At 41.7% G+C, this 19,189-nt stretch overlaps 1 protein-coding gene across 6 annotated transcripts in view; it reads right to left on the bottom strand.

Annotated features, from left to right (window-relative positions):
* Positions 1–19,189, bottom strand: part of BIRC6 (baculoviral IAP repeat containing 6) — a 311,771-nt gene that overhangs the window by 97,656 nt on the left and 194,926 nt on the right. For all 6 annotated transcript variants that reach the window (XM_053303734.1, XM_053303742.1, XM_053303763.1 and 3 more), the window contains exons 55-61: positions 16,285–17,065; positions 13,576–13,719; positions 7,758–7,887; positions 5,648–5,779; positions 4,907–5,074; positions 4,076–4,249; positions 746–942 (exon numbers count right to left, since the gene is read on the bottom strand). In XM_053303734.1, coding sequence (XP_053159709.1) covers positions 746–942; positions 4,076–4,249; positions 4,907–5,074; positions 5,648–5,779; positions 7,758–7,887; positions 13,576–13,719; positions 16,285–17,065 — 1,726 coding nt within the window. The remainder of the gene's footprint in view (positions 1–745; positions 943–4,075; positions 4,250–4,906; positions 5,075–5,647; positions 5,780–7,757; positions 7,888–13,575; positions 13,720–16,284; positions 17,066–19,189) is intronic.

Genomic DNA, 19,189 nt, shown 5'->3' with positions numbered 1-19,189 from the left:
GCATGTAATGTGTCTGTCTCATATATCAGTTTCACCTTTTAATTTGCATTACTGAAATTAATGGACTTTTGCACGATATTCTAATTTTCCGAGTTTCACCTGTAAATGCAAAAGTGGACAGAAAAGAACTGAAGAACATGGCACCTGGCCCGCCTTTAAATAGCATGCCGTAGGCGTGGGGGTGGGGCTCAGTCACCTCAACAAGCTGTAGTATTCTACTGCGAGGGTCCTGTGCAGGTGCATTACCCATTCTTATGGATCTTGGCGGATCTCGATACAGATCTGTAACTTTGCTTATACAAACAATACTGTATAAACAGCCCTCAAGGTCTCAGTATCCTAATGCTGCAATTGCCAGCCTTCTTAGGTCCCTAGATGATGTTGGACTACAGCTCCCATCACCCCCACCCTTTTGCTATCCAGGTTCGGGATGATGGTAGTCTAACATCATCTGGTGACCCAAGGTTGGGAACTCCTGCCTAGGGCATTAATATGTCCATTCAAGCAAAGCTCTCAAATTCACTGGCATCTTTAAACGGAGGTTTGAGCTACATAACTCTTAATAACTCAAAAGCAGAATATGCCAGTGCTTTTTAAGAATTATGGGAAGACACAAAACTCTGAACAGAAAATACATACATACATACATACAGGGCATAATCCAGCCAAACATTTAATTCCCATTCATTTCCAAAATAGGTAACTTAGGGCTGGCAGCTATAGATAGATAAACCTTTTGACTTACTTGTTGAATTACATCTGGGTAAAGCATAGGAAGCCTTTCTGCGATGAGGGCCAATCCACCCATTCCAGCAAAAACTTGCAGTGGTGACTGAATGGGGCAAACTTCAAGAAAGGATTCATCCAGCGCTGCATCCATGCACTCCTCACCTGGTGTGACTGCTTCATCTTCCGTGCAAGGCCCCAATAAATCGGCATGCTCTGCACACACAGAGATTTTTTAAATTCCCACAAAATTTTCAGTGAAATAATTAGATAGGCTTTCTTAGACCTTGCTTACACAAACCAGATGCTCTGGGGTAACCAGATCATTTCAAAGGGTTAAACACAAGCTGTAGTAATCTGATATAATGAGATCCATGGTATCCTTCTGGGACGTCTCTTTGGGTTGGAACTTGGGGGGACGGTTAAACAGTGGCTCCGCTCCTACCTGGAGGGTTGTACTCAGAAAGTGGTGCTGGAGGATGGCTGCTCCACCCCTTGACCTGTGGCCTATGGAGTGCCACAGGGATCTATTCAGTCCTCATGCCGTTTAACATTTACATGAAACCTCTGGGAGAGGTCATCTGTGGGTATGGGCTGCGGTACCAACAATATGCTCTACCTATCTTTTAAGTTAGCAGGCACCAGGGAGGTAGTAGATGCTCTGAACCAGGGACTGGAGAATGTTCTGGACTGGATGGGGGCAAACAAGGTGAAACATAATCCAGATAAGACAGAAATGCTCTGGGTTGGACTGATCATCTGAGTAATGAGGCAAATCTTGTCTTGGATTGAGTCACTCCCTCTGAAAGACAAAGTCTGCAACTTGGGGATGCTTCTGTACCCAACGCTGTCCTTGGAGGTGCAGGAAGTGGCAGTGTGCAGAAATTCTTTTACCAGCTACGGTTGGGACGCCAGCTGCGACTCTACTTGGAGAAGTTGGACCTGACCTCAGTCGCTCATGTTTTGGTAAAATCCAGATTGGACTACTGCAATGTGCTCTATATGGGGCTACCCTTGAAGACAGTTTGGAAGCTTCAGCTGGTCCAGAAAGACTGCTGCAAGGATGCCTGTGGGCTCAAGTCATTTCACAAGTGTCACACCCATCCTGCGGCAGATTCATTGGTTACCAGTCCGCTTCTGGGCTAGATTCAAGGTGATGGTTTTGACCTTTGAAGTTCTACAAGGCTTGGGGCTGGGGTACCTGTCGGACTGCATTCGCCCATATGAACCTACCAGGGCCCTCCGTTCATCATCACAGGCCCTGCTCATGGCCCTGCCACTAACAGAGATCTGGTTAGCGGGAACTAGAGACGGGGTCATTTTGGTTGTGACCCCAAGACTTTGGAATGACCTCCTTGAAGAGCTTCACCATACTCCCTCCCTTCAGTGTTTTTAAAAAACAACTAAAACACATCTTTTAAAAGAGGCTTTTTAATGCTCCATCTTTGGTTATAAATTGTAAACTGCCCTGAGCCATTTTGGAAGGGCGGTATACAAATCAAATCAAATCAAAAAATATATCTGGCAGGTTCTTTATTTTTTATAATTCTCAATTTTTAGCTTTTAAAATAACTTTTAATTTGAAACTTAATTCTCATTGTGGTTTTAGCCTGACTTAGCTTGTTTACTTTTTCTCATAATGAATCCCTATGAGGATTCATTATACTCCATTTTTTCTGTTCATTTTGACAGTCATTGGACAGTACCAACTGTCAACGGACACACTGGGTACTCAGTTTATTTTGTAGAAATATTTGAAGTGTTTAGATTCTGTTCATTTTGACTCCACTGCTTTGTGGGTGGGGGTGGGAAATTAGTGGCATTCCAATGTGCCAACTACCCTCTAACCCGCAAGCCACTGGGTGCCCAGTTTATATTTTAGGAATTTTTGAGGTGTTTAGACTCTTTGGTGTGTAATGAATCCTCATAGGGATTTAATATGAGGAAAGGATATTAGACATCAGAGTCTAAACACTTCTAAAAAATCCCTAGAATGTAAACTGAGTAGTACCCCACTGCCTTGTGGGTGGGTGGGTGGTGTAGTTGGCACATGGCAGTTGACGCTGTCCAAAGACAGTCAAAATGAATAGAAGAAATGAAGGTGTGTAATGAATCCTTAAAGGGATTCATTGAGAAAAAGTTACTATACACCAAGGAATCCAAACACTTGGAAAATGGCAATGGCAACCACACATTTTGCTCCATAACTCCACTTCTACAAGGGTTAGAACTTAGCTTTTTTTAAAAATGAAAGCTGGGGAAACGGGGGAAATTAATAGGAGGAATCCGAATCTCAATTCGAATCTGGCACGATTTGATCTGTACCCAAATCTAGTCAATGGACCACAGGGGTGATTTGTACTGTCTTCAATCACCTGAATCAGCCAGATTCAGGTACAAATCGATTGAACCTGAATCAATTCGCAGATCCCTACTAAAATGTTCATTTTTAAGCAACCCAAACCCTTATACAGTGCTGAAACTGGCCAAAACGTATTAACGAAGCACTGATAGTACTAACCAAGGTGGATAAAAATTAATGATTTAAATTTTTTTTTTAAAAAAATTGATTTTTAAATTTAAATCAGATTTTTTAAATAAAATGCTTTTTGGAGGAAAGAATCTCTCTAAAGATAGTTTTCTATTTAAGATACATTATAGTCCAAAGGTATTCATCACGAAACACGGATTAATTTTTAATTATGTAGCATGAGCCTGTATATAGGCAATGTTTAAATTTTTTGGTAAATGAATTCCATTAATCCATTCACAATGTCATGCTCTTCCAGAGTTTTCTGTAAGATTATTTGGGCAATTTTTCTATCCAGAAGAGGACCAAAAATGAAACCTTCATCTGGTTGTAAATATTGTAAATATTAATATTATACCAGCAAGAATAAGTCTTTATGTAAAAAAACATGATTTAATGCTAGTCTTACTGACTAGTGATTTAAATCAATTTGAATTAAATCCAATCCACCCTGGTACTAACATTACAGTTAATGTGTACAGTACTACACATTACAGTAGGGACACTGGTTTGAAGCGTTGCTTTCAATTTGTCCAAAGTGAAAAGTGACAAAATGAACACACGGCTTTAAAATCAATGCTCCTACTTTCTTTGTTTGATCATTCATTTGATTTTCAAGTATTAAAATCTCAAACACTGAGTTGCAAAGTTATACTATAATATTGACACTTAGCAGTTTTGACATTTTCATAAATAAATCAAGTGCATTCTCACTTTGTATCTATAACCAAGACTTAAAAACCCTAACCAGGCCAAAAAAAGTAAACAATGGAAATAGCATAATAAAACTGGAACATCCCAAGACAGTTGTGCATTTACCTTTTTCAGTGTGGAGACGCTTAAACGAGTCTGTTTTGGAAAGACTTGGGTCTGAGATAACTTTGGAACCAAGTTTAACTGCCAAGTCTATAGAGCGGTATCCTTGAGGGAGTTTGCGGTCATATAGCAGAGTCAAGAGCTGGGCAAGGGTCATCTCAGGTGGCAGTGGCTGGCCTAAAGAATATTAACCGGTTTAGGGCTTTATACTACAGTTAACACAAATCATGGTTTGATATAGCTTTGACACTTCCTGCCATTTCCTGAACTGAATTTTCCTGTCATTTCAAACTTTTCAATATAAACTTTTTATAGCCAACTCTGAGCCTTAAGCATACTTGAGACTTAATCCTCAGAATTCTCCAATAATTTTTTAACATATTTGTATTACATAACAAGCTACGTTGCTAGATGGTAGGTGCATGCTACACCAACAACCTGCACCACGAAGAGCTAACGAATGAATCCTGAAGTGTTCCACGCAGGTGCAGAACCCATACCGATCCATATGGACCCAACGGATCACGATCCAAATCAAACTATATTACTAGATAATAGGTGTATGCTATACCAACAACCTGCCAAAGTAAATTTGATACAAGCATAATTATTCATCCACACAGAATCCACAATTCAACACAATGGCCTCATGAATTCATCAAGCCAGAGGTGTTTATGTTGCTGATTTGTAGGGGAATAGGTCAGTCAATGACCTTTCAAACCACAATGGAGAGTGGGTGAATGGACAGATTCACATAACCACCCAGCATTTTATTTACTCAGGATATTCAGCACATCAACCAAGCATGCTTTACTGGAAAATCCAGACATTACCTGGTAGTAGTTTATGGTACAGGTGAAAAACAGGAACACTAATAGTTTTGCTGGAAGCGTCACTTCCTGTGGAGGAGCCACCTACTTTATCTGCCATCACCCTACCACGTCTTGAGGGTGGACGAGGAGGTGTAGATGACACCGCTCTTTTTGACTGAGACTTCAAGCCTATTACAGAAAATGAAATAATATTCTAAGAACAAAAAGGGTGCTTGACTAAAGATACAGGGTACATGAAAAAGCACTTACCCATGCATTGTTTTACATAGCATACATAGTGTCATCTTTAAAGAGCCTCTAAATCCTGTGACAGCCCCAATATATGGAGCATTTGCAAGCCAACCCATGTCGTCTGAGCCATATATCACTGATGTGAGGACAATGCATGTGCAGGATGGTGCGTGGCTTAAGACCTTGAAAGGTGATACTGGGCTATGTAGCACTCTGCAATGGTAAGTGTTATGACCAGCATCTTATTTAAATTTGTTACAGTTCTTATGCAAATTTAATCGCAATGTCATTGGCTTCATGCTCCCCCCCATCATCCACGGTTCTGGACAATGAGCACAAGGGCACTGAGATGACAAAGATTACAATTTTGAAGTAACTTTGAACCTATTGGACCAGTCCAATTCAGCTTCTTGTTGCTGTGAGTCAACCACAATGATCTCATCCTGGTGTACCATTAGCTCTCTGCTCCCTGTCACTCCACTGTATTCCGTAAGAATGTAAAACACATACCAGAGGCAACAACAACACTGTAATTGTCCTGAAACCCATTTTCTGCTTTAACTTTTTCTTTTTCTTCATAGTTCTTTTTTTCCTTGTCTTCTTTTTGTTCACTAATTAATTTTGCAGTTATACTTGGGGTATCTGTAGAACAAAATATTACTTTATGTAAAGCAATGTTAAACAAAATCACGATTATCTGAACCATCATTCACCTGAAAAGCAACACCCATTAGTTATCCACATGGTTTCAAGTATTTTATGCTAACACACTAGCTCTGTGCGCATGTGCAATCCATGTGGGCAGCAGGAGATCAGGATTGCCCTGGCAGTCCCTGTCTCTGCCAGACCTTCACGCATAGAACATTATATCTGCACTAAAACCTGCATGTGACTAGTCCTAGTGCAGGCTTGATCTGTGCTGTTTGTGTACTACAAATTGAGGTATACAGATCATACAGACAGGGCCTACGAGCATCAGAATCTGTGGGCACAGGCCCCTCTGTATGCATTGTAAAAAGGCAAATAGGGTAGGGTGTACACACTTTCATTCATTTATTCATTTCTATTTCTCCTCACTTTGGAGGAGACGAGGTGGACTGGTGCAATCCCATACAAAACTAACGTCTGCACAGGACTATAATTCAGGGTTGGCAATATAGTGACTTTACATGGTGCTACAAATCCGGCCCTGCCCACAAAAACCACTTCCTTCAAGTACTGTCAGAGAGTGATGGGAATACCACCACTGTGGCAGTTTCCAAATTACTGCTGGCAGTTAAAAATCAGGGCTCTATTCTCCCTGTCATATATCTACATGTGACTGTTTTCAGCAATGTCTTGGTGTTCATAAGTATTCAGACTTCTGGTAAGTCATGTTTATTTGGTATGAAAACACAATACTTTGACAGAAACATTACAATAAATAAATAAATAAATCATTTTTAATGCAATGCAGACCTAGTGTCCAACCAGTGCACATACCCTATTAGGTACCATGCACCTAGGGTACACTTAGCATGTGTACAAAATATCACTATAAAAACTTTTGGGGATCAATAACACTCCAAGAGTAAACAAACAAACACACCTCTTTTGCAAACCTGAAATACAATTTGTATTTTTAGCATTTCAGAAACTCCCTTGTATAAACCATCAAAACCGCTTTTTCCCATCAAAGCTATTTACAGAGTTCATGTAGAACAGTACTTACTCGTCAATTTTTGGGGTCATTTGAACCCTCCATTTATTTGCTAACTGACCATTGGCAAAGCGCTTTGCAGCCAGCTCCACAGATCTCAGCAGGTGACCAGACACACTGCACATTTCAATTAAGAATCTTCAACTGACCCCTTTTATATGTTTGTCGAAGGAGCCACACATCTAGGCAAAGATTCTGAACCCAGCCAGTTCATAATAATTACATTGTTTTATTTCTGTGAATTTTAAAATGTATTTTATGCTTAAAGAACAAAGGGTCAGTTAGAGCCCAATATTGTTATGCAACTGTTAATATGGTCAACAATATGAAGTACTATTGACCCTAATGTCTTTGCTGCTGTTGTATTCCTATATTGCCAAAAGAAAAACACTTAAGGGTTGATTTTTCTTTTTCTTTGCTGTTGGTGTCACAGTCAAACCAATTCACCCAGTTGGTTGTTTTTATGGATTACTTAAGGTTATTAAAGTTTGCTTTTTAAGGGGTACAGATTAACCATAGTTAATGTAAACCATGGTTAGAAACCCTCATATCCCAAATAGCAGCTAATCCTTATCCATAGTTTAGGTGTTCAGGTATAAATATGTCATAATGGGTAAGGAAAATAAACCAAGGTCAAGTATTAAGTCTGCATATACCCTATAAAATCCAGAAGATAGACTGTACAAATTGCCATAACAGCATGGGGGGGAGAAGATATGCTTGAAAGAATACTGTTTGAAGCCAGCTTGATATGTAAACAGAGTGTACCAGCCCTCAACATTCTATTTCATGTACCTGGCAAAGTCCACATACGTAAAAATATGAAAGGGTGCGACTCCTGCTCAACTCCTTTTTGGAGTGCCAAAGAACAAACAACTAGATATTTCAGGAGTTAAGCATAAAGAATAATATGGAACTTGCCTGACACGCGATCAAGAACTTCTGCCAATGTTGTTGAGACGGGCAAGAGGAGAGTGCGGAACTTGTGTCCTGCCCCATACATTGGATGCTGAATTACATGGCTGGTAGCGTTAATTCTACCTTTGTACAACTAGAAGACAGGGAAGAAAGTTAATTTATTTTAAGCATTTAAACATAAAAGTGCAATAAGTAATATACGTTTCAAAATACTACAATTATTACTACTACTACTACTACTACTACTACTACTACTACTACATTTATATCCCATTTATTATGGCTCTCCATAATAAGCTTATGACTTTGGGACTTACCACCCAGTGGCCATGGGAGACAGTCAGGGCAATTATTTAAAATGGAAATTGATTACTAATGTAATTAGTTACATTAATTATATTAGTCAATAGTTACTAATTAATTAGTCACTAGTTACTAATTACATGAGTAACTTATTAAGTAATTAAGTTAATTACTTAACTAGTAATTAGTTAGTAATTTGATTACATTAGTACTAATTACACTAGTAACAAACAATTAGCTAAGCTTAATATCCCAAACACTCCTGGAATTATCTAGTAGGCTCAACATCAAGCCTAGGAAAAGCAAAAGGGCAGCACCAAAAACTGAGCCAGAGAAAGTAAAGTAGATAGGTTCATAAAACATAATTAATAAAAAATATCAAGGCATTTAAGCTTGTGCTCTTCACCAAGGGACTACATACAACAACTTCAAGCCTCCTACTTGGCTACAAGCCTAGAAAAAGCTACAGGACAGGAATTCATGCAAGCACAATTTGTAGATCCCCAGAATTTACAGAATAAAGTTGCAATGAGCTAACAAACAGTAAAACAAACTAGCCAACTACGCACTCTTTGGGGTCGGCGGTTACCCCCCCCCCTTCTGCCCCAGTCTCTGCTTCCTGACCATGGCCTGCCCGTGCCGGGCCCAGTCACCTCTCCTCCCCACCGCCACTTCTGCCCCACCACTTTCTCCCCCCCCCCGAGCCTTACCTCCACGGCCGGGCCCGCCACCGCCGTGGTGACCAATCCTCCTGGGTACACCTCAGCCAATCAGGTGCCTCCAATGCCCAGCCAATCAGCTGGGCGCTAGGACGCACATTCTAAGGTGCACCCAGGAGAATTAAATACATAGATATGCTTATTGACATGTCAATATTCCATGCTGGCCCCTCACTGTAAACTGCCAACTCTGAGGAAGGGCTTTCCATCACAGTCAGAGCAGAGTGGATTCTTCTGGAGCTCTCTGGAAACATTGTGAGAGTCAGAGAGTGCACATGGCAGAGAGGGGGGGAATGACCCTGGGTATTTTAATGCCCACCCCCCCTAATTTGGGTCTGAGCTAGGGAAAATAAGGTACCATTCATATCCTTTGTTACTGCATAAAAAAGAGAAACCAATGTAATAGAGGTAGATAAACAAAAGTGTCCATGAAGGTTTTCCTCTTTTCTTTTCTTTTAAGCTGATTTTAAAATGGGAATTTTTACTTATTGTCCTAAGTATAGTGCTAAGAAGGGTTTACAGTTAAGAAATAAAAACAAAAGAAAATAATGGTTTTTGGAAAGAAACCCCCAATGAGAAGATGGTGCTTAAACAGTGAAGTGATTGAACAAGTAAAGGCGTTCAAGTATCTGGGAACAGTATTGCAAGCTTCGGGCAGTTGGTGTACACAGAAGGAGGCTATTCACACATGCATGCAAAACCAGGCTAAGGATGCCCAACTTGGTTTTGAACGTTCATGTGAACTGCTGGGCTCAGGCCAATCCCGGCAGCACCATGGTGGCAAACCCGCTGAACGAACTTCCTTTTCAAACGAGGTTAGGAGAGCACTCTCCTAACTTAGTTTTTCCTATCAAGTGTCAGACTGCAGAGACCTCAGGGAGGGGAGGGAGGATCCCCATGATGAACCTTGCACTTGCACAGTGCATTAGGGGCACTCTGGGGGCCGAGATGACTCATCCCAGCCCCCGGCCTTCCCCACTTCCTGGGCCAGTGGGGAATCGTCTGGGAGCGTGCCCAGCAACAGTGAATCGATAGTCTGCGGGAAAGGTAGGTTTAACCCATATCCCCCGCAGCCCACCCTCAAGCCCTTCTCACTGCTCGTGAGAAAGGGTTCAAGGAGTGCCTGAAACAATCTGTATCTAGGAGTGCATTGGTAATTCAGAAATATTATCATGCTAATGGTGGGTGGTTTGTTCCAGCAGTCCTTAAACTTTTTTGAGTACAAGGTCATCTCACAAATGTTAAATGGTGCACAACTTTGTTTTAATGGAAGCTTCAGCACAATATAAGTGGTCCAAACAAAACCCATTAGGGGAATTCTGCAGGTAAACGGGGTACCCCCTTCTATGGTTAGACAGGCTTATGTAAAACCAAGACCCAAATTGATGATCATTCTCTGTAATTATTGGCTCAGATTGAGATTGCAGCCGGTTGGGCTGGCAGCTCTAGTTTCAAAAGATCAATTTAATTCATCATGGAAGAACAAGGTGGTTAAGGAATATAATATTATTGGGATGGGAATGAGCTCATTACTTCAAGCTAAAGAAGAGCTGGAGATGCTAAAGATCACAGTAAAATGGCTACAGGACATAGATAGGCAAAATCTCTTTTAGTGATATTTAGTTTTAATGTTATCTAGTATTAATTGTAATTTTAATCTGCTTTTAATTTGTTTTCTATTTTAATTGTTAATTGATTTTATTGTGTTTTTTTAAATGTAAACCGCCCTGAGCCATGTTTGGAAGGGTGGTATAAAAATAAGATAAAAATAAATAAATAGATAAATAAATAAAATAACATTGCTAGGATTTCAGAGGATAGTAAGAAATGGTATCAGGATCAGTGTGACATAAACTGGAAAATTATTTTACGTTTCTTACAATTCAATTTCATAGGAGAGCATTTGTGCTTGCAAGATTTGATGTACTTCCCTCAGCAGTTTTGGAGAGAAGATATGCCAGAATTCCCTATGAAGAATGCAAGTGCCCATAAGGGTGGTGCTGAAGTCGTTGAATCCATTGACCATATGTTCCCATAATGTCAAATGTATTTGGATTCTAGAGAGAATTAATAACCCCAATAATTGAAAAGTTACCTGATCGGTCTGATGCATTTTATATTTCCTGGCTATTGTCTGATCAGGACACTGAAATAACATATAAGGTTGCTTGGTTTTGCATTGTTACTTGTAGAATTCATCATCAAGTCAAGCAAGAACTGACCCCCTTCTATTAGTTATCTTGATTTTAATTTGTTTCAAGTTTTATGTATCAAAGACTAGTTGCTGGCCACAATAAAGATATTGATTGATACTAATTGTAAATTCTTGATCTAGAGGAAGATAGGGAGGGCAGAAAATATCCTTTGAGATACCCTCCTACTTACAAGACAGAGTTAAACAACTTAACTCCTCTAGGAGGGGCCCAACAATTCCTCAGAACAGGCTTAGAAATGCAGAAACCCTAGAAAGGAACCAGAACAATTCTGGCCCAAACTAACTTGTCTAGGTAGAAGGTACTCAACTCAGATCCGAATGACAAGGCCCCCAATTCTCTAACCGAGCTGGCCAATGCAATAGTATGAGTTCCGCCAGAGACACTGTAGCTATAGGCTCAAAGGGCAGACCTAACAAAGCCAATTAAGATTCCAGTTCGGGAATTGATGAACCACTGGAGGGTTAAGCAGTACGACTCCTCTGAGGAAATATTTTGTGTGTCTATCTATGAGAAGACAGGCTCGACTTAAGACTTGCAACCCCAAATACAGTGCAGAACCACCACTTGCCACTTCAGGGTGTTGTTGTTCAATCCCTTGAAAAGAGCCTCCTGTAAAAACTCTAGTGCTATAGGCAAGTTATGTTTTTCAGGAACCTTTCCCTTTCTTGCAGACCAGGTCAAAAGGTTCTTCCAAGTAGTCCCAAAGCCCTTATTAATCAATTTCCTCCTGGAAAACAACAGTGTGGAAAGGACCTTCTCCTAATTCAGCCATTATTGCTCAGCTTCCAAGCTGTGAAATGCATTCGTTCTAGATGAGGATAATGTACTGTATTCTGTAGCAAAGTCTGGGATCTTCAGCAAGGTCCAAGGCCCTTAGAGTTGAAAACAGGAATGACTGTCTGCAGCTCCAGAAAACATGCCTCTGTGGCCAGTGCAGTGCTATTTACCTAATATACCACCTAACCCAGATGGCTTTAGGAGGTTCACAGAAATAAACACAGATAAACACAAAATAACTCATTAAAAACAATTAAAAATTAAAACCATTAAGAACCATTTAAAAATCATTGGAGGCCAGGCTAAAAAGATGTGCCTTTAGGACTCTTTTAAAGGCTAGTAAAGATCCTAAGCCTTGGTTATCTATAGGAAGCACAATCCACAGCTAAGGAGTTGCTGGAGCTAGGACCCTGGCAGCATCAGCTCTCAGCTGCAATGTCTCATAGTGACCACTGGTGTGTGTGTTTTAGGGTCATGGATAAAAATGCAGGACTCCGCTCCTCTGTTCTTCCAGTGCTAATCTCCATTTTGTCTCTCCAGAGATGGCTGTTTGTTTTGGTCTCTCTCTGGAGCTCAGCCATGAGCTCCAGCTGAAATTAAGCTGCAGGCCTTTTCACATTAGTTTGTAACCTTTTCTTTAAATAAATCCTTGTAGTTCTTCAATACTAAAGAACTGTCTCAAGATCTCTTGCTTTGCTGCTTTCTCACCAAACTGGTTTTGCTTTGCTGTTTGGGGACTGAACTGCCATATTCCCCCTACAGGAGCAACTAAAGAGAAGGACTAATTCTGAGTTGTGCTGGCAGGAGCCAGAGATGGACTTCTCTTGATGACCTTAATGTGCAGTGGAGATCATGCTGAAGAAAGCCCTCTCCCAGGTAATGATATCTGAGCTTTAATTCTGCAAAGAATGTATACCAAAAAGGAGGAAAGATACCACCAAGTCCAGAAGAATGCCAGCACAGCTAACAAGTAAAATCAAGGAAGCTATAAAGGGGAAGGTTTCCTTCAGAAATTTGAAAGCCTGACCAAATGAAGAGAACACTCCCCACTCTCCATGCATTTCTTTTTATGAGAGGAGCTATTCAAGAGGGACTCCTGAGCTTGGTATTTACTGCCCTTCTGCCCATCTCAGAAATTTATCTACTAGAACACCACTATTTTACCCATTTCCCCCTCAATGTTTTGTGCACTTATCACTACAATTAGATTGAGAAACTCTGCCACAAAGGTTGACAACCTGTTGTCTCTTTTACAGACAAGCCTCTAAGGCCAGAGTTTCCCAACCTGAAGTACTGCAGATGTTGCTGAATTACAATTCCCATTACCCCCAGCTACAATTTATTGTGGCTGGGAATGATGGGAGTTGGTTTTTTTGGCAGAATCTGGAGTACCAGAGGTTGGGAAACCCTGCTCTAGATTATTCCTCATGTGTGCCTGAACACACACAGTAGCAACATTTTCAATCACTTCCTGTTAATTTTCTATTCAAAAACTGCAACATGGAATTGCTAATCAAAACATGGACAAAAACACAAGTAACACAACAGAGTAAACTGAAGGGAAAGTATCTTCTCAAGGTTAATTTTCATTTATGGGAATTATCAGCATTCTATTGTAAAGCAGTAGTTTATTTGATGTATTTCCAAGTAGCACATCACTGCTTCATCAGGGGGGAAAAATATTTAGAGCTCTAGCCTAGGTGGAAATACTATCTAATCCTGGCCTAGAATTAAATGTGTAGGTAAAACAACTTTTTCTAGCCCTGGAGAAGGCCAGGAGTGGGGGTGGGCAGGGGGACAACTTACTGGACAAGGCGATTGAAGAAACATGGTCACTTTTTCATCCTCTAGCATCAACTGCAAAAAAAGTCTTCTTATAAACCCCGAAATATTTCCAGACATTGGGAGATTGTTTCTTTGAGGAGAGGAGTGAAAGAGTTCACAGAGAACCTACAAGGGAATAAAGAACACCAACTAGGCAGTTAATCGTCATTAACAATTGAACCTTTGCCTTCTACTTGCCTTCAAAGTTAGTTATTAGGATTTAACCAATAACCTGAAGATTATATACCAGGAATACAAAGAACTTATAAAAATATACGAAAATCAGAAAAGGGTAAGAATCTCTTCCAATGCCTGCCTGATTAGGAATGCCTTCCATTGCTTGTAGAACAATGCCAGCAGGCTAGGAAGCATCTCTGAAGTGAGGTGATTCCAGAGGTCGGAGCTACCACCAAACAGGCCTTGTAACAGGTTTCCCATCAACTTTACCTGCCAAAGAGCAGCATTTCTCAAAGAGCAGGTGTGCTCATGATGAAACTGTCTTTCCAACAGCACTGGACATTGCTGCTGGCATGGGAACTCTCCATGCAATCAGGGGAATTCACACCAAGAAGACCTTTATGTTCCACATTTACATCAGTAGCACACACCCACACCCCACCACCACATGATGGGGTGTTATCATTGAATTTGTCTCCACTGGTCCTGGACACCCTAAGTTCCAGGGCTGTGGCCTTAAAGTTGTACATTTCAATCTATTTAAAGTCTCAGGGTTGTTTCACACATTATATAGCAGCAAAGGTGGTGACTGGTAGCTCCTGGAACGGTGGGGGGTGGGGGCATTAAGCAGGGCAGGCGATGGGCAGAGCCAGGGATAGTGGGCGGTGCTGGAGGCAGAGCCAATTGCAAGCATTGCCAGGATTGGATGCCAATATCTGGCAATTTTTAAATTTAAAACACTAACAGTTGTGATTGCTGCTGTACTGTTCTGATTAGCAAGTGATGTTTTCTTGTAGAGGGCACAGGAAGAGACCTGGAAGAATATTATATGAACCCTCTTCTCTCTCCACACTGCAGTGCTCTCTGCCTGCTCCCACAACTCTAAGCAACTCCTTTCTCACTCTGCATTACACCTCCATCTCTCGCCTACCCCTTTCTCACTCCACATTCCCATCTAATCTCTCTAACTTTTCTCCCGTTTCTCTCTGGATCCCATATCTCATCTCCCCGCTTTCCTCTCTGCACTTCTATCTTCCACCTACTATTCTATTTCTCTTTACACCACATCTTTTGCCTGCCTTTTTCATTTTGCATATAATATCTCAGCTGCTCCTTTTTCTCTCTGCACCACTGTCTTCCACCTAACCTTTTTTTCTGCACACCCATATATCAACTATTCTCTTTTCTCCCTGCACTTGTAACACTCTCACTATCTCTGCTACCCCTTGGTTTTCCTTTGTGCTCCACAGCACTCTCCGCACCTCACCTGTCCCTGTCTTCATCCTACAGTATTCTTATTCCCTGTACCTCCACAGATCTCTGCACTGCTTTAATTCAAAGAGAGTATCAAAAAGGGGGGGGGGAGAAGGGGGGAAAAAGAAAAAGAAAAAGAAAAGAGTAAACCAACAAAAAAAAATCAATGATGATGGTAGCTGAAGCGAATGTGGAGCGCACAGCACTTAACTGCATGGCAAACGGGCTGTAGAATTGGACAGCTTGTACACACTAACTGTAGTGTGTAGAATTGGCCAGCGGGAGACTGCCCTGGTTGTTGGCTGCTCAGAAGAACTGGGGAGCCAAGCGGGCAGAGGAGGGGAGAAAGGAAACCGAGACAGGAGAAGAGGAAAAGAGGCAGAGGACAGGACTGCAGTACAACTGATCCCTCCCTACCTCCTCTGCCAACTCAGCTCCCAGGTTCTCTTGGGCAGTTCACAAGGTGGGTCCTGCACACTACCCAGCAGTTCATTTGTGGTGCACTTACACACAGTCACTTCAGCTGCCACCATTAGCAGCAGTACACCCTGCCTCCCCCCCCCCCCCAACTCCTCCTCTTCCTGGCCAACGGGAGCACATGTGCAAATTCTGCCTCTGTAAGACTGAGCGTGCCAACCCTGTCATCCCAAGGAGGTTTTGTTGTTGTTGTTGTTCTTATTTTGTTTTTTAAGTGCAGGGAAAGGGAGTATTCTGGTTTCCTCTAGGAGAATTAATCCACGCCAGGGATTGGTATGACACTGATTGCATTTGCAGATGCTGGATTTGCTGCCCACTCTCGCTATGCAAATTTCTTTGGAATCTGTCTTGGCACGGAATACACAGAAAAAGCCCCCTCTTGGGCATTAGTGGGCTCAGGGCCGACTCAGTCAAATTTAGAAAGATCTGAGAGAGAGAGAGAGAGAGAGAGAGAGAGAGAGAGAGAAAACACACGAGAAAGCGCGCAAGGGAGCAAGCTTAAAGTCCAGCTGGGTGAGCAGCTGGACCTTAAAGTCCAGCTGCTCATGCAGAAAAGGTGTAAAAAGCCAGGCACATCTGGGACCTTGGTTTAACTTCTCAGTTCTGTAAAACAACCATTATACTCTTGCAAACAGTGTCTCATAGGTGCTTATTTATGCTCTGTTCTCACTGGAGGCAATGAGAAAGGAGATTTGGATACGTCAAGCAAGCCTGTAGCCCATACAGTCCTTCATATCACACTAAATTGACATCTGAATCAATATCAACTACTTAATTTATTACCTGAGCCATCAGCTTCTGGTTATTAGGATGGCAAGAGATGCACTGCAAGAAGAATGCAACAGTTGCGTTTTCAATCGCAGTCCTTTGCTGAGTAGTCAGTCCTGTTCCTGAAGCTGAAGAAAGTAAAGTAGGCCTAGCACTAGTCTGTTGCGTCACCACACCATGCCCTCCAGAAGTAGCACCAGAATGGCAAAGGAGAAATAGAAGTGCTGTCCACAGTGGGTTAACTTCAGAGCCACCCAACCAGTCTTTCATAAGGTGGCTGTTCCCAACCTCCGTCAAAAACCTGAGAACAGGAGCAACCAAGTCTGCGGTGATGGGCATCTTGTTAAAGTGCTGTGGTACATGGTGACGTCTTATCCTGTCTTGGGAATTGTCCATCGACTGAGCAATGCAGTCATAGGCAGAGGTATGGTTAAAGCAGAAACTAGCAAGGCTTCTTACAAGCAGAGAGGGCAAACCTGAGTCCAACAGCTGTTTAATAGCTTCAGGAGACTGTGATGAGGCAGCAAGGGTGGCCAGGTGAGACTCTGTTAGTGCAAGAGGTGCTTGTGCATTTTTAGAGTCATCTGTTAAAGATGAACTAAGGTCCTGTTTTTTGCTGTCATCTGTCATAGACAGTCTGTGTTGCAACTGCACAGGGGGAGGCGTAATACCCATCCAGCCCATGAGTAAGGAAAAATAATTTGGGTGAATGTGGCACATTGAACAAAGCAGACTGTCAACAGCTTTCTTCAAAACCATATTGCAAGGAAGAGACATGGACCAATTAAAGAGAGACCTAAGGATGAGGAAAAGTAGTAATTAGAATATGTTACATGACCATTTCTTCTAGCTGTTAAAAAACACACTATACAGGCACTCCTCGACTTACAAATGACCCATACTTACAACTCCATAGCATATTAATGAAGTCCCCAACTTACAAACGCCAACCTGAACATACAAACAAGTTGTCTCTCATAGGAACTATATGCAGTGTGAGTTATGAACATCCAACTTACAAACAATTTTTGGAACTCAACCCATTTGTAAGTTGGGGACTAGGGATGTGCACAAAAAGGATTTTGCAATTGATTTCGAGCTCTGAATGAATAGCAAAATCTGCGAATTGATTACTCAAAACAGTAGCCAAAGCCAGCTGTTTCGACAAATCAGCCTTGAAACACTCAAAATGTTTCTCAAGTGTTTTGAGCACCATTTTGAGGCCTGTTTTTCTGGGGAGAGCTGGTCTACCGACTGAGGTTGGTGGGTAGACCAGTCCTCCATTTGGACTTAGTGCATTGGCTTGCCTCGGGGGGCTGGTAAACCCACCGACTCCAATTGGTAGACCAGTTCTCCCTGGATAATCAGACCTCAAAATGGTGCTCGAAACACTCAAAATGTTTCAAGCTAGAAACAGGCCCTTTATTTTTAAGGGTGTTTTGTTTTGAGATTGAAATGGCCTGTTTCAAGCTCCAATTGATTTGAGCTTGAATCAATCTGCAAATCTCTATTGGGGGGCACCCTGTACAATCACACTCCGCAATACAGGTGAAAAGTTACAAAACAGTAACAAACTCAATCTACTGATACCATGGAGCTCGTGTCACCATCCATCACAGTTTAGCTATAATAAAATACTGAATTGCCCAGATATGCTCAGGAACATAAAATGGGTTTGTACTCATGACAGATAAATTACTATCCTGCAAAACTGACTTCCACTAAGCCTACTCCATTAAAGCTAATGTTGTACCTGTTGTACAACTAAACACCTTGAATCAGGCCTGGTTCAGTTCTCACTTAAGACAGTATCTGACTGCTAAGAATTCTGAAGGCTCCCCTGCAAACAGGCAGAGAAAACTGAAGGGGAATCAAAACAAGTGGCTACCTTTTCCCTAATCTTCATCTATGCTTGTCTCATCTCTGCTTAAGCAGTTCATTTACCCCAGAGACTAGGAAAGAAAGGAGCTAGGACAATTAGCTCCTAAGGAGAGATAAACAAGAGATGGTTGCTAGCAGTTCAGATTTCTCTCAGCTTTCTCTGCCCATCTCTGGGAAGCCCTTATGATTCTCACCTGTCACCTGGCTTGCATGTAGTATACTTTTTGTGTGAGGAGAATAGTGTGCAGCCAGGACCTCTTACAACAGAAAAAAACAAAGCACACTTGTATTATGCAAAACTCTACTGACATGCTCTTTGATTAGATGAAACCATTCATTGTTCTCTCATTAAGAATGGTATCAGATCTAGCTAGGCTTCCGACTTGCTAGTGGTACTGGACCACCCTGGTTTCCATACTTTCAAAAGAAGTAAGTTTCTTAATTTTTGCCAAATTAGAGGGGGTGGGGGTGGGGTGGCGTATACCCTCTTTCCCCTTCTGTGAACACCCATGAATCCTATCTAAAATAGATACAGAATTCATGATTGATGTTCTGAAATGAATTCCTCTAGAAAAAAAGGTTGCTCACTTGAAACTGATGATCTGGTAGTGATCCATTGACATCCATTAGAAATGGGCTCTGCGCCTGTGCTGAAGCCTATCGGTGTGGACTATCACAGCTCCTCTCGGAGCTTGCACTCCACCCTACATGGCCACATGGCTATTTAAGGTGGGAGGAAGCACCAGCACTTCAGTTCCTGGATGACCGCCAGAGCAGGCAATCATCTTTGAAGTAGCAGGCGAGTTCTATGGTGTAGACTTGTACAATGTCGCAGAGGGGAGGTTCGGGAGGGTCTAATGGATGTCAGTGGATCACTACCGGATCACCAGTTACAGGTGAGTAACCTGTTTATCTGGTTTGTGATCTGTTGAATCCATTAGAAATGGGCGTTTAGTTAGCTCCTTTAGGAGGAGGAAGCAGTAGCCCCTGCTAACTGAGCAAAGAGACACCTGTTAAAGTGGTGATTCTCTTATATTTA

This window comes from Hemicordylus capensis, chromosome 1 (assembly GCF_027244095.1).
Source record: "Hemicordylus capensis ecotype Gifberg chromosome 1, rHemCap1.1.pri, whole genome shotgun sequence".
NCBI classification, from domain to species: Eukaryota; Metazoa; Chordata; class Lepidosauria; order Squamata; family Cordylidae; genus Hemicordylus; species Hemicordylus capensis.
This window is presented reverse-complemented; position numbering and strand designations above follow the sequence as displayed.